This window comes from Tachysurus fulvidraco, chromosome 2 (genome assembly GCF_022655615.1).
Source record: "Tachysurus fulvidraco isolate hzauxx_2018 chromosome 2, HZAU_PFXX_2.0, whole genome shotgun sequence".
In the NCBI taxonomy this organism is placed as follows: domain Eukaryota; kingdom Metazoa; phylum Chordata; class Actinopteri; order Siluriformes; family Bagridae; genus Tachysurus; species Tachysurus fulvidraco.
In genome coordinates, this window is record NC_062519.1 from 24,680,913 (window position 1) to 24,697,203 (window position 16,291).

A 16,291-nucleotide genomic window follows, 5' to 3' on the forward strand; every position below is an offset into this window, starting at 1 on the left:
GGAATTTGTTTTAGTACAGAAGCTCCACAGTGTGACAGAATGACATTGACAAGACATGAACACATATATGACTTGCCATAATTTCCAATCAATTTCTAATTATAATGTTGTAGAACATCTACAAGGCATGTTATAAGACCTATAAACAGTGGTTTTCCCAACAGCCTTTTTTCACTCTCTCAAAGTTAATAAAACATAAAATAAATACTTTATTATTTAAAAAAAAACAGAACATTGCAAACCTCTAGACACGTTCTATAAACGTTAAATTAGCATCTACGTCAAGCGTCACAATTTGTTAAATAGCAACATGTTTTTTATTTGTTTATTATTAAAGTTTGATTATTTGGAGTGCGTATTCCACTTATGTCCCTGTGATTGGGCTGTTAAAATAGGAACAATAATATTATTAGAACAAACACCTATACACCACTCAAATTCAAGTATTCTGCAATGTTTGTGGTATAATTCAGTCATATCATCTTTGTTATGGATGTGTCTTGGGTCTTGTAGTGTTTTCGTGATTTCCCTGATCTAAAACGCCCTTTTTATCAAACCATTTTTTCACATGTAGGTGAAAAAGGTAGTTTAAACAATAAACTGGATTATATTGTATTTAATTTTGTGTTTTTATGCAGATGAGGCTGTTATTACACTCCACGCCAGTGGTGTCGCTACCTGAATTTCTATCTTTTTTATTTTCCTCTAGCGTACTTAGTATTTACGTCATTAGCGTTGGGTTGCAGGTTTAACGTACTCTTTAGCACAGTAGCGTGAGATGTTTGTACGTAAGTGTCGATGTGAATCACAAGTTCGTTCACCGGTTGTTTTTTAAACAAATGGGAAATTATCACGTTTTAGAATGTAATTTGATGCTAATGTTGGCGTTTTGGTGAAGAGAAACATATAAATTAGGGGTGAAGATTGTCCTTTGTTTTATATTCTACATCTGGTGGTGTTTTTAGCGAACTAGCTAGGTGGATAAATAGATAAGTGGATAAATAGATAGTAGATAAATAGATAGTAGATAAGTGGAGATCCAGTCGTAAATTGAATGGAATTTAAATAAATTAGTTTTAAAGTTTACAAATCAGAAGATTCCTCTGACAAGTCAATGATTTAATGATGGACGTTGTGTATGTGTGCGAGTGGGACAAGAGAACCAAAAGCAACCACTGTCCTTCAATCCCACTGGTGTGTGCGTGGTCCTGCAGGAACCTCATCGCCTTCACTACTGACCTGAAAAATGAAGATGAAGACAGAGGTGGGACACACCGAGAGACACATGTACACATACACAGAGACACACACATACATACACACACAAAGAGAGAGACACACACACATGTGCATACACACACAGAGAGAGACACACACACACATGTGCATACACACACATACATACACACACAGAGACACACATACATACATACACACATATACATACACACAGAGAGAGACACACATATACATACACACAGAGAGAGACATACATACACACACATACATACACAGAGAGACACACACATGTACATACACACAGAGAGACACACAGAGAGACACACACATGTACATACACACAGAGAGACACACACATGTATGTACATACACACAGAGAGACACACACATGTACATACACACAGAGAGACACACACATGTACATACACACACAGAGAGAGACACACACATGTACATACACACACAGAGAGAGACACACACATGTACATACACACACAGAGAGACACACACATGTACATACACACACAGAGAGACACACACATGTACATACACACACAGAGAGACACACACATGTACATACACACACAGAGAGACACACACATGTACATACACACACAGAGAGACACACACATGTACATACACACATGTACATACACACACAGAGAGACACACACATGTACATACACACATGTACATGCACACACAGAGACACACACATGTACATACACACACAGAGAGACACACACATGTACATACACACACAGAGACACACACATGTACATACACACACACAAAATGCATGCATGCACACTTCAGAATTGTGTCTATTTTAAACAGTGATTGAAGTGAAGCGTTTAACAGTAAAATGTGCAAATCCTTTGTTCCTTTGGGTTTAGATCTCAGTCATATGATCCATATCATTGACGTTGAGCATCCCTGGGACGTCTACTCCATCAACTCTGGTCATGCAGAAGTTATCTCATGCCTTGAATGGGACCAATCAGGTGTGTAAACGTCAATGCGTTAGATTTAGTTTTAAAGGCAACAGACAAAAACATCTCTCATTTAACAGGAATGATGCAGTTGTTTACAAAATTGAAGCAGTACCTGTCACCAGGGACTTGTTGGATTTTAATCATTATATGTGTTCCTCTGTCAATCTACCTATTTATTATTATATAGCAGTTAAAGAAATCCTGAAAGTCTATGGGGCTGCAATACGCCTACTTCCTGTGTCCTTTTCCAGTCATGTGTGTCAGCAAATGATTCAAGGCATGATTTGGTGCCTTGATAATTATTCCTGAGAGACAAAAGACACATTTGGATAAACGAATTGTTCTATTAAACTGTAGGCTAGTTTTCTAGTTCTCACTTATGGACTGTTAGTTTTCATGAAAGCGATAAGAGCACTTAAAGGTGGGGTCTCTGTTGTTTGAGAAATGCTTCAGAAAACTGCATTGGGCCGCCAAACAAAACAAAACTAACGTGTAGCCAATGAGCAGAAAGGAGCGTGTCTTGTCAATATAGGCGGAAAGAGTGTTCAGTGCACATGTGTGACATTAGCAGAAAGTGGTTTTAACATTGACATGGAGGATAAAAACTAAGAAAGAAAGCGAAGAAAGGTTTACAATAAGGCAAGAAGTAGGAAGTGTTAATATAGGATCAGCTTTCCAGTGTACAACACACAGTACTACAAAAACACATTTGTATTACCATAGTATTACTCATTGTGTTCATTTATTGATAATCTACCCTCGGTCAGCTGCCCCAACGGGTTCCACCATAATACTTGTATGGATTATACTTGGGTTATACTTGTCTGGTGTATGTGTGGGGCAGAGCTATCAATACAGGGGTGGGACCCATTTGGGTTAGGGGCATGTTTGTTTTGGTGATTTCAAATGTCAACATTGGATTTCAAACAACGGAGACCCCACCTTTAATACAACAGGCTCACCGGCATCGTCTTTATGACCATGTTTTAGCAGTGTTAGATCTTCGAGCAAAATCTTGCTACATCATCAGTCTAAAAAACAAATCACAAGTAAGAAAGGATTGTGTTTACATTGTATACAAAGTTGCCTGTTCTTGTAGCATTTAGTTATTGGCACATTTTGACAGCTATCACAGGAAAGTTGGTTTAAGCGATCAGCTTCATTTTGTCTGTCAATTCAGAAAACGACACACCGTACACCAGCATTCAGGTGCTCATGTGCGGGTGTAGCATCGGAATAAATGGGTTTATTTGACATTTTGTGTTTCAGCACAGCCACCTTCAGTTATACATGTACCAAAAAATCACAGATTTTATCTGCATAATCTGAATAATGTTTTTTCAACATTAGAATCCAAGTACAATGACTAAAGTATTTTACCACCGTTTTAATGTTTGAGTAGGGTCCAGGCTGCTCTCGGCAGATGGGGATGGACAGATCAAGTGCTGGGCAATGACAGAACACCTGGTGAACAGCTGGGAGAGTACACAAAGCAGCTCGGTTGAGGGTGACCCTATTGTCGCTCTGTCATGGCTGCACAATGGAGTGAAGCTTGCTTTGCATGTAGAGAAGGCAAGGAGAAAATTATAGCGCCCCCCCCCCCCCCCCCTATTATTATAACCCTTCAGTTTTTTATAAAATCCGTCTCCTTTATTTTGCTTTCTGATTATGTCCTTTTGTAGTCCGGTTCCACCAACTTTGGCGAGAAGTTCTCAAGGGTAAAGTTCTCTCCATCGCTTACTCTCTTTGGTGGGAAACCTATGGAGGGCTGGTTGGCTGTGACGGTGAGCGGCCTTGTGAGCGTGTCCCTGCTGAAGCCAAACGGCACGCTGCTTTCAGCCAGCGAGAGCCTGAGCCGCCTGCGTGGCCGCGTTGCCCTGGCTGACATCGCGTTCACAGGCGGTGGCAACATCGTAGTGGCCACGACAGACGGCAGCAGCTCCTCGCCTGTGCAGTTCTACAAGGTGTGCGTGAGCGTTGTGAGCGAGAAATGTCGCATCGACACCGAGCTGTTGCCTTCGCTCTTCATGCGCTGCACCACCGACCCAGTGCGCCGCAACAAATACCCTGCTGTCACACACCTCAAATTTCTCACAAGGGAAAACTCTGAGCAGGTGAGAACACGTTAACCGAAACTGCAGCTGTCACACTGACATTAAATGATTCTCACCTTCAAAAATGAAAGCAGTTCCAGGTTTGAAATGACAAATTACAGGTCATCTGAGCTGCATTAACACACACCCATGAATTTATGATGTTCAAGTAAACATTTTCGATTTGCTCAAACACAACTGCCATTTGTCTTCTATTAAATGGAAGTTAGTTGAAATCCTTGTGTTACATGTATATATGCCTCATCTCATCTGATATGATGCAGATAGATACACACTACTGAATTTTAGATTTAAACGGTGAATCACCCTCCAGTGTGTTTCACTTTAATGGTAAGATATCTAATTTGTTTGACTAGGGGAAGACTAGATGCACCACCTACTGAAAAACATTATTGCTATGACAACCAAAAGTAGGAAGGCAATTAAAATCACTTGTAGCACGTGTAGCATTTGGTCTAAACTTATTAATGCATCGGGAGGTTGTGAAGTCAAATCCCAGGTCCACTAAACTGCCACTGCTTGGCCCCTGAGCAAGGCCTTTAACGCTCAATCGCTCAGTTGTACAAAATGAGTTTAAGATGTCTGCCAAATGCCGAAAATGATGCAAGCTAAATCATAAATTGTGTCCTTTTCTGTTTATTAATCCTGCACAAGGTATTAATCTGTGCATCCAGTCAGATGGGTAGCATCGTAGAGTGCTGGTCCTTACGGAAAGAGGGACTCCCGGTCAATAATATCTTTCAGCACCGCTCACCCGTTGGTAAGCGTGAAGTCTTTCAACGATTCATGTACGAGTTTGCGCTGCAGTTTGTGTCCGAATCGATCTTTCTTCTGTGGTCTGTTTTACACGCAGTCGGAGAAAAGCAGCCGATGATCCTGAAGTGGCGAATCCTTTCTGCCACAAACGACCTGGACCGTGTTTCCGCAGTGGCGCTGCCTAAACTGCCCATCTCAATTTCCAACACTGACCTTAAAGTGGCCTCAGACACAAAGTTTTGCCCAGGCCTTGGTAAAGCTTTAATATTCTCTGTGCTCATTTTCCAGTCTGTCATGTCAGAACCTCTTACTTTGAGATGATTAGTTAGCAATAATTGACTCAGACTATATACACCACTCATTAACTTTTTTTTTTTTTTTGCTCAAATCAGCATTCAGTCCCAAAGGAAAACGGGATCGATCAGACCTGAGCTATTCTGCTCTAGCCTTGCTAATCCGTAATTAGGCTAGTACATTTACGGGAGATTTTCTCTGCTATTTTGTGGGGACAGTTACCAGCCCACAGGACATATTTAAATACAAAAAATATTTATAAACCACTTCATTTAATAACCTTCCCACAGAAACCTTACTCTCTAACCTGAATCGTTTCTTACTCTAAGATGAAGAGCGTCTAAACAATCTCTCAGAAATATGATTATAAAACCACTTTTGATAGAAAAGTTTCTATTCAGTATTTTATAGCCCTTAAAGTATGCTTTGTAATGCTTATGTGATCTCTCATGATTAGGCCTGGCTTTGGCCTTCCACGATGGCACTATTCAGATACTACACCGTCTGTCCCTCCAAACCATGGGTGTGTTCCCTGGGACTACCGGCTCTTCTCAGCGGGTGGGGGACGAGCCGACGATTAAACGCCAGAGAACTGGAGGTCCCACTGTGCACTTCAAAGCCCTGCAGTTCTCCTGGACTTCTTTGGCTCTGGTCGGTGTGGATAACCATGGAAAGGTACGCAAAGCCAAGTTTGGTTGTGGCTGGAGATACGCAGATTAGACTGCCCTTTATTTAACAAAAACAGCTTTTAATTTAGAAAAATAAGTAGCGGCTATAGACCCCTGGTCGTCCTGCAGCAGGACCCCATGCTCTCATTGCCAAATTAAATACAGTAATCCCTCGCCACTTCGCGGTTAAAGTTTCGCGGCCTCAGTGCATCGCTGATTTTTCAAAAATATTCATCGAAAAATCAAAATAAAAACAGTTTCCCAGGATGCCAGACAAAGAGAGAAACTCTCTCAGAGGCTTTGTACATACTCACGGGCACTCAGACAAGGCACATGATTGGTTCCCGGCACGAGATCTGAGCTGATTGGCTGCGCATCCTCTCCCAGCTTCTTCCCTTGTTGTATCTCGCCACTCTCGTTCACGCTGTCAACTGTGTCTCGCGTATTGTGTTCGAAATTAACTTTTTAAGCCCTTACAATGCCTCCTAAGTGCTGTGCCCCTGCGAAAGATTCCTCTAATGAGCCCAAGAGGAAGATGATGACCATCAGTGAAAAGGTCAAACATAGGGCCAATCCTACTTCGTGGTTTCTCATCTATCACGAGGGGTTCCGGTCCCCATTAACCGCGATAAACGAGGGATCACTGTATACAGACAAGATGATCCGCAGTAGTGACCCTGAACAGGAAGCACTAAGAAGGAAAGCGAAGAAAAAAAAACAACCACCTCCATATAAGAAGTGACTATTCTTTTATTTTACCCTAATTAGGAAATCAAGTTTCTTTTAACATGTTATTTTAAAATTTCTCAAAGCATCATCCACCTGCATGCATTGTTAAATAAAAAGTAAAAAAAAAAGGCTATAAAAGCACATTTTAATAGGGGAAAGTACACAGGAAGCATTTCAGTGCTATGTTAATACTTATTTTCTCGTAGTCTATGCACCTTGTTTGTCTATTCCAATCCCTCGTGTTACTTGAAAGGCTTCAATACACAGTTGTTGTTTTTTTTGCATTGTGTCCAGACTGCACACTCATGAATTCCTCTGAAATGTAATTTATAACTGTTTTATAAACTTCTTGCTAATGAAGCAACTTCATTATGTTTTTAGCTGCACATGATCCGTGTATCGCCCTCCATGGGCCAGATGTTGGACATGAACATTCTGCTGCGCCATCTATTGTTCCTGCTGGAGTACTGTATGGTGACAGGCTACGACTGGTGGGACGTGCTGCTGCATGTGCAACACAGCATGGTACATAACCTGGTCGAGAAACTCCATGAAGAGTACATGAGACAGAATCAGGCATTACAGCAGGTACATGTGAATGGGAGTTTCTTTATTCAGATTTGGGTGTGTGAAAGCTGTGTGTTTTTCTATGGTACATTAAATATCACATTAAAAGCACTGTCTTTGCTGTAAATGTTACTGTGGATGCATATCTATCTTATATAATAAATGCAATACAACTCCAGGGTAAATTTGATTCTATTAAAGATCCAGTTGCAGCTCAAAATCCAGGAGTCGACTCTGGCGGCCCGGGGGGTCGACTCTGGCGGCCCGGGGGGTCGACTCTGGCGGCCCGGGGGGTCGACTCTGGCGGCCCGGGGGGCCGACTCTGGCGGCCCGGGGGGGCGACTCTGGCGGCCCGGGGAGCCGACTCTGGCGGCCCGGGGAGTCGACTCTGGCGGCCCGGGGAGCCGACTCTGGCGGCCCGGGGAGCCGACTCTGGCGGCCCGGGGAGCCCTCAGTCCCACTGACTAATACTATGTTGTAGACACAATATTTCACTCCAGAATTTCCAGTAAATTCAATCAAAAACCGAGGAATGGCATTCTAAACCAATGTGAAACAAATATGTACATATACATAAATATGGAAAAAAAAACAAAAAAAAAAAACCTTTGACACTTTTTCATTGTAACTTTGAACAGATGTTTTAAACTCATGGTATCTTAAGTATGTAACCTAGTGAACCAGCATTAATGTATTCAATGTTAGAGATTTAAGCACTTATGTACGTCGCTCTGGATAAGGGCGTCTGCCAAATGCTGTAAATGTAAATGTAAATATTTATTGTCGCACATAGATAATAGAGATATTATTTAACTTAAGGACTATTTATTTTTTTTCACTTAAACTGAGGTAGAATGCAAATATACTCTAGAGTTAGAATAAATTACTATCATGGGCAGTTCATGATTCTTTCTTTTTTTTTCTTTGTTTTGGGTGGGTTTTACAGGTGCTGTCGACCCGAATCGTAGCTGTAAAGGCTTCTCTGTGCAAACTGTCTTTAGCTACAGCAGCCCGGGCGTGTGACTTCTACGCCAAGCTGCTCCTCATCGCCATCAGCTCCACACTTAAATCTCTGCTGAGGCCCCACGTTCTCAACACACCAGACAAGAGCCCAGGAGACCGGCTGGCAGAGATCTGCACTAAGAATACAGACACTGGTAACAAGCTCATATCTATTGAGACATCTTTGTCTATGGAAACTTTTTGAGTACGGTGTTGCTTATTCATGTTGGTCCAAAAAGATAATATCAACAATGATCAATAAATATCAGTGATAATCCAGAACATCCACTATAACCAATCTATTGGAACTGCTTGGAAACGATTGTCTCACCCGTAGATAGACTTGATAAGGATGGTCTATATTTAAAGTCATTTATGGAAAATATAGAATGGATACTAGACGTGTATTTGTTGCACCTTTTTAAAGGGTCTTAAAGGGGCTTTCTTTTGTTTACAGCCAGATTTGAGATTCATTATATTCTTACACTTTATTTCAACCAGATATTGACAAGGTAATGATCAACCTGAAGACGGAGGAGTTTGTTCTGGATGGGCCTCCGCTCCAGTCCCTGCAGCAGCTCATTCAGTGGGTGGGAGATTTTGTGTTGTATCTGCTGGCCAACCTACCCAACCAGGTCAGTTGAGGAAGAGTACGATACAGAATGAGCAGGGCACGATTTCTTGTGATTAATCCCTTTTTTTTTTTCTTAAGATTGAAGCTTGTCATGACGGATATTTAAATGTAAAATCATCGAATCAATGTAGAATCAACCCAAAGGAAGTATATTTACAATACCATTATATTATAGCATCGTTTTTTTTTTTCAACTCCAAACACAAAATCTCTCCACCGCATTTCTAATAAAACCATCAAGGCTCTTAAAATCGACTGTTGGTTTGAAAAGCTATTTTCAACGCTATCAAGTCTATTGACAGGATGGATAAATGCAGTTTAAGTGGTTTCTCTCAGTCCGGGATCTCCCACTATGTGCTAACCTTCCAATCAGAGCCAAAGCATTAGTTACCTTCTGACTTACAGGTTTTGTTCTTCACCCAGAAGTACCACACTGCTGATGTATATGTAACCCATAGAGAAATAAGGGCTACTATATTGTAGTTCCGCTCCCAACCATAGGGGGAGCTGGGGAACTGACTCGATTAGAGCCTATGGTTATCGGCATTTTTCTCTTTTTTTTGCTACTTCTCGTGAATGCCAGCAGAAAATAAACCTTCTAAAATTCTACCACCAGCTGAATTAACATTTTCTAAAATCCTAAAACCAGCAGAAAGCAGAAAACCCAGGAAAAATTCCAAATAGAAACAATTGAAACTCCGATTGGTTTTTTTTGAGTACTAGAAAGTCTGGATGAACCGAGATGGCGAGCCTAGCCTGCGAGACTGGTAGATGATCTTTAACGGAGTGGCCAGCCGTTGATTTGTCACCAGAGGAATCCTGATTTAAGTCGAGAGTGCCAGTTAAGGCATTATTCTTCACACACAGTAGTGTTACAATAAGTGCATTGGTGGACAAGGAAATTAATGTTCACTTAAATACACATTCACCGAACTTTGTACCCATATTCCACATTCACTTACGGAACCAATTGCACATTTAAGGGGAATTTATTTTCTATTATTTTAAAGAGCTCTTAATTCTTTTTCTGTTTCAACATTGTTGTACCAATTATTTTCACTGTTGTAAGAAGGCAATAAAATTGTCAGTTGTTCAACTCAATCGGGGCTTCTCTTGTGAATTGGCCCAACCTACCTCTCATCGAACCTAGGTAGATGTTAGCGTCCCTTAGTTACTTCCATAAGATCAACACCATAGGCGCTACATATACATTCGTGAGGCCCCAGTTTTAGTAACAAATACAAAATAGTTTTAGTAGAATGCTTAGATCTGAGGTGATCTGTTAAAGACTAATTACTTCTGTGGTAATTAAATTCAGCTTTGCCTGATGAAAACAAAAGTAATCTGAAGAAGTAGGAGTTTGCAAAGTTTTAAAGTGAAACCTTCTGACTAAAGCTAGTTCCTTGATGGTTCGGTTCGGTGGCACATAGTTAATTTTGACATCACTATTAAAGAGTACAGTCAATAAAGTGACATTGGGCAAATTTGTGATCTTCATTCCAGGGCCTGAGGGCAATAGCTCCTAAGAACTGCTTAATTGCCCCTTTTCCACCAAAAAGAACCGGGTGCTGGTTCAGAGCTAGTGCTGGTGCTGGTTCAAAGTTTTCCTTTCCATCGGTTAGAGAGCCGTCACAGTGCCGAGTCTGACGGCACTGTATACGTGTCACGTTACACAGCAACATTAGCGCAGCGGCAAACACAACAACAACAATGGCCGATGTTGCTTTACTGTTAATGCTCATGGCTTTGTGAACCTACATTGGCAAAACACAGCGAATCCAACGTGCACGTGCAGCTCTGTGTAATTTGTATAAATGGAGGTTGTAATGGAGAAAGTACATAACATTATTTTATCATTAATACAGGAAAAAAGTTAGCCTTAGCATGTAGCTAACTACTATCATGTGTGCTGATAATTGATCATATTGCGGTAAAGTAAAAGTGTATTAAACATTAGTATACTTAAGGTACATTATCAAATGCCCTAACAGTAGCCCCGCCCACAGCCCCTGACGCAAGCGGTTCTTTAGTCTAGACCAGCAACGTTTTGGTGCTACTTAAGAACCACTTTTCCTGGTTCAGAGCCGGTGCTTTGGCTGTCGAAAAAGAAAGAACTGGTTCTAAATTAGGCTCTGAACCAGCACTCAAACTGCCTCGGTGGAAAAGGGGCAAATGTCTGTGTGGAAGTTTTCGTTCTTCGCATACGTTTCCTTGTGTTCCATCATGACGGTTGAGGTTTGAGCACTTTAGGTATCCCTGTTGGTTCTATGAGAGCATATATTCCACCCATCCTCTAAGTCTACTTTCCTTCCATTTGTTTGTGCACAGAAACTGGAAATGTCATGCAGAACATAAAAGTATCCTGTGAAAATGTTTGAAGCAGTTTTTGAGGTAGTTTTTAAATCCGCTGCATAGAGAGTAGCTCCCTACAGTCGTGCTACAGTAAGTTGAGCGAGTGAAGTCTTTTAAATGCAGCACATATCAGCGTTTCTACAGGAGTGAGTGACAGGATGTGTAAAGCAGCTTGTGGCCCATTCCTGATGGTTAAGAACAGAAGGGTTACTGTACACCAAGTCATAATTCTTTCTCTTGATTATCTTCTCAGCCAGAAGAGCAGAATGGTTTCATATCCTTGCTCTTGGCTAAAGTAGCCACTAAGATTCACAATCCCAAATAATCAAAACCTACAGATGACAATCCTGGGTGCAGTAGTTTGTTATATCGTTATAGACAGTTTCTGTTCGTAATAACGGCTTCATGGTGTTAAGTCTAAACGCACTACAAGCATGTCATTATGTGTAATCCACCACAGGTAACACAGGTACTTTATTATGAGACACTATGTAATATGTAACTGTATATTATGAGACTGAACCACAATCCATTTCTCTTCCTCTCCATATCAGGGGTCCACCGTACGCCCTGGCTTTGGTTTCCTGCGTGACGGTCCTTCTCTGGGCATGCTGAGGGAGATGATGGTGATGATCCGCATCTGGGGCCTGCTAAAGCCTGGCTGCTTGCCCATCTACACAGCCACCTCAGACAACCAGGACAGCATGTCTCTGCTCTTCCGCCTCCTCACCAAGCTCTGGCTCTGCTGTGAGTCTGCCTTAAAAACACCATCTGTTAAAAAGTTGTCCATCAGTTTTGTCCGCTGAAAGCCAACGTTTAGCGTAAACACAACATTTTATTTAACCTCTGTTATTCAAATAAGGTTTCTTTAGTTCTGTCATCCTAAAAGGCATCAAAGAACGACTCAGTAATAAGACTCCTCATGAGCAAATGTATCTTGATGGGTTTTAATCCACCTACAGCGCGAGACGAAAGTCACCCTCAGGAGCCGGACGAGACGCTGCTGGACGAGTGCTGTTTGCTGCCTAGCCAGCTGCTTGTGCCCAGCATGGACTGGCTTCCTATTAACGACGGCATCATTACTAAGATCCAGAGCAAGCCTCATTTACGGCTGCAGTTCGGCAAGCCCTATACCCTCCCCGGACTTAATCCCAACTCCCAGATGGAGCTTTTCTCCAGGTGAGCATCTTCGAGGCTGCTTTCTTTCAAACGATTTCTAGAATTTCAATTCAGACACATCATTAAGAGGTCCATGAAACCGGCGTTTAATCGATACATGTTCGGTCTGCTTGGTGCAGCATGTGCACTATATTCCTGTTCACACTGAGCTTTCTGTCTGAGCCACAGCACTTTCATGTTGTATATTTAATATCGATAAGGAAGGAGTGCACACTTTTAGTTTCTAAGAATTCAATGATCTTTTCAGGAGTCCAGCATCTCAGAGGATGGACAACCTTCGCTGCTTACACATGGGCATCTGTCCCACAGAGGACAGCAAGGCCTGCACCAGGTACAAAGAAACAAATAATGAAGCAATTGTTTGCTGATTTTTTATTTATTTATTTTTTTTAAAGAGCACAGATCAGCATATATAAAAACAGATATTGCATACAAAATCAATTTTATTCTAATTTCTGTGCTCCATAACATTGTGTCCATGTTGCATGGGGGAAAAAAAAAGAATGAATATTGTCAATTTCTTGGGCAAAATGTGTATATACACCCACAGGACATATAATTTTATCAGAAACATTAAGTACATCATTGGAAATAGTACCTACAAAGTAATAAAAAGTAATAATATCTGCATTTCTAAACATGTTTATATTTATGACATAAACCCCTGCTGGACGCAGTTGGGTCAAAACCTCAGCCAGCTTTTTATTCACTAAATACAGTCATAGTGTTATATGATAGCCTTACCTCCTTAGTGGAGTTTATAACCAATAGAAAACATTTTTTACTCAGGACGTATGCTTTGTTCATTTTTAATGTAATTATAAAATCTACAATTATATTAGCAAAAATATTAGTTAAAATATTTGTTCACATACTTTTCCTGTATCGAGGCACTGTAAGGTAAATATATCTACATCGCTTAGGGAATTATTCCTGGCAACCCATTCGATTCATTATTTTGTCTGTCTCAGATTTTTGAAAGCCAATGTTGACATTTGAAATCACCAAGACAAACACGCCCCTAACCCTAACGGGTCCCACCCCTGTATTGATAGCTCTGCCCACACATGCATACGTAACCCAGGCAACTAATGGAAATAAAGGTGTCTTTATCATAGCTGAAGGGAAGAACAATACGATTGCAGATAAACAAACAAGCAAAAATGACACACAAGCATAATCATGTAAAGGACAAAGGCATATATTAGTTCTGTGTAACAAAGCAAAACCAACGTTACTCACCTACCGAGAAGGAAAAAAGCGCCTCGGCGTCTTAAGTAAAGTCGGCCGCATATTCACAGATTGGAGTTTCCCGAGTCAGTAACTCCTGAGCTAAACGCTGTTACTACACAAAACGCGGTTGTAGCTGCCTCTCTACATTACTACGATAGAAAAGAGGTGTTATTTGTGTAGTAACAGCGTTTAGCTCAGGATTTATTGACTCGGGAAACCAACCTGTGAATATGTGGCCAACTTCCTGCTCCTTCAGTTCTCTCCAGCGCTAGAAAGCTGATCCTATATTAACACGTCCTACTTCTTGCCTTATCGTAAGCCTTTCTTCTCTTTCTTTCTTTGTTTTTATCCTCCATATCAATGTTAAAACCGCTTTCTGCTAATGTCACACATGCGCACTGAACACTCTCTCCGCCACATTAAAAAGACACGCCCCTTTCTGCTCATTGGCTACAGGTTTGTTTTGATTTTTGTTTTGATTGATTGTTTACTATTCGGCCCGACTCAGTTTTCTGAAGCATTTCTCAAAAATCGGAGACCCTGCCTTTAAGTAGTAAATATGAATCATTTTTTTATTAAACTAAACATTTGTGCAAATGTGATTTTAATGTCTTCATCACCTATTTGTTTCTGTCAGGTGTGGCTGTGTAACAATGCTGCGCTCCCCGAACAAGACCAATGCTATGAAGCAGTGGGAGCAGCGATGGATAAAGAACTGTCTGTGTGGAGGTCTCTGGAGGAAGATCCCTAACTCTCTCAAATGAGAGGTTTTTTTTTGACAGGTTTTCCAAAAAGAATGTGACCATAGAGGATGTTTATATGGTTCCTGGACTGGTCATAAATGCAATCACTCACGATCTTTGGAGGCTTCTGTTTCTGTCAGTAATGTTGTTATTAACGTTAATACACATTATCTTTGCCATCATGGTCCGTATGGGGGGAAAAAAGGATAAAAACAGACACTTGTGTTACAGGATTCAGAAAAGGATTATTTTTATACACAAAAATGATGTATTTAAAGCCCTAATCAGCCATTTCAGTAAAACATATTGTCCAGTACTTGTAATTGTTGTAAATATTAAGAAACTTACTTTTCCATGTCATGGTTTGTTTTTTTGTTTTTTTTACTTTCTTACAATAAACTCCAAGCAAGGTGTGATGATTGATTGAACTTGGTCTAGTTTGTTTTGTATTGAATCTGATTTAACTTACAAACTGTACTTCATGGTACTTTATGTTCCTATAATGCCACAAGGACGCACATGAACACACTCATTCAATACGTCAAAACCAATCCAATTCCTACTGACGTGTTTTTGGGTCAAAACCAGAGAGCACAGAAAACATGCCGAGCTCAGGATCTAAGCTCGATTATCTTTCTGAACCCATCATGACACTCCACTCCTTAAAGTACCTGACAACACTGGTCCAAAAGTTCTGGAAAGCTTTGTGATATGAAAGACTTTTACTAAGGTACAAGTCCAAGCCATATTTATTCCCAAATTATTATTTTATTCATTTTGTTTTATCTGATCAGTGTGGGAGTGCTGCTGATTGATTCCCAGCTAAAGTAAGCAACTTGTCATTAAAATAGGAAAAAGTGTCCAGCTTCTACTTGGCAGTACTTTTGTTTATACCCTAGTTATGAGTCATGAACAGTGGTGGATCGGTGTAGCCTAATTTCTGCATATTTATAGCTGCACAGCATTCGCAAAATAACAAGATTGTGATTTGTAGACACTCTACTTATACTTCTAGATGGAAGCTTTAATCTCCTTTTTATTGAGCTGCCTACTATCACACAGTCACAAGTCACTTATGATTCCCATAGGATTGTGATTTCTTATGGTGTTCAGATTGTCGTTCTTTTGGCTGTTCCCCGTTCAGGGTCACCACAGAGATCAACCGGTCCACATATTTGATTTGGCACAGGTTTTATGCTTGGATGCCCTTGCTGACACAACCCTCCAGTTTTATCAGGGCTTCGGACCGGCATTGAGAGTTAACTTTTCAGTGCATGGATTACTTCCCTGCATGGGTATCAACCTCGGGCCATGACAATGAGAGCATGGGATCCTGCCACTAGACCACCATAAGGCCTTCAGCTGATGTTCAGATTAAATTTAGAAATTTTTCAGTGTGATATATTTCTATAAATATGAATAAACAGTGAAACTATCATGCATTGAACCAGTAAACAGAAACTGGAGTCTTGGCTTTTAAAATGTGCCTAAATAACAAGTATGTGCCACAAAAAAATCTTACTTTCAGCACAGTAACCAACCACAGTAGATCATGGTTATCTCGTTCATGCAGACAGCCCTCTTCTATTTTGCAATCCTTTCAACCATTTTCTGTTTATCTTATCCCACTCTGGGTCATACCGAACTTGGATTCTATCTCTGGGGACACCATGAACAGGGTGCTAACCCATCACTAAACACAATCGCAGACCCATTCATACACTACAGATAATTTAGAGAAGCCAATCAGCCTTCCCTACTGGGACTAAGGGAGGAAACCCAAAAA

The 16,291-nt window shown here is 40.8% G+C and overlaps 1 protein-coding gene across 2 annotated transcripts; it reads left to right on the forward strand.

Moving 5' to 3' along the window:
- The first annotated feature begins 735 nt into the window (after positions 1-735).
- med16 (mediator complex subunit 16) lies at positions 736-14,933 on the forward strand. Of its 2 annotated transcripts, XM_027170015.2 has the most exons (14): positions 740-1,264; positions 2,136-2,243; positions 3,637-3,806; positions 3,917-4,348; positions 5,003-5,108; positions 5,202-5,357; positions 5,856-6,073; positions 7,177-7,383; positions 8,309-8,519; positions 8,866-8,999; positions 11,905-12,097; positions 12,313-12,529; positions 12,777-12,860; positions 14,400-14,933. In XM_027170015.2, the coding sequence occupies exons 1-14, from the start codon at positions 1,123-1,125 to the stop codon at positions 14,524-14,526; spliced, it is 2,505 nt and encodes an 834-aa protein (XP_027025816.1). In that variant the 5' UTR covers positions 740-1,122; the 3' UTR covers positions 14,527-14,933. The 2 variants fall into 2 exon arrangements, with proteins under 2 accessions (XP_027025817.1, XP_027025816.1); XM_027170016.2 differs by lacking the exons at positions 12,313-12,529; positions 12,777-12,860; positions 14,400-14,933 and having other exon boundaries at positions 736-1,264; positions 9,077-11,943.
- Positions 14,934-16,291: the final 1,358 nt, after the last annotated feature.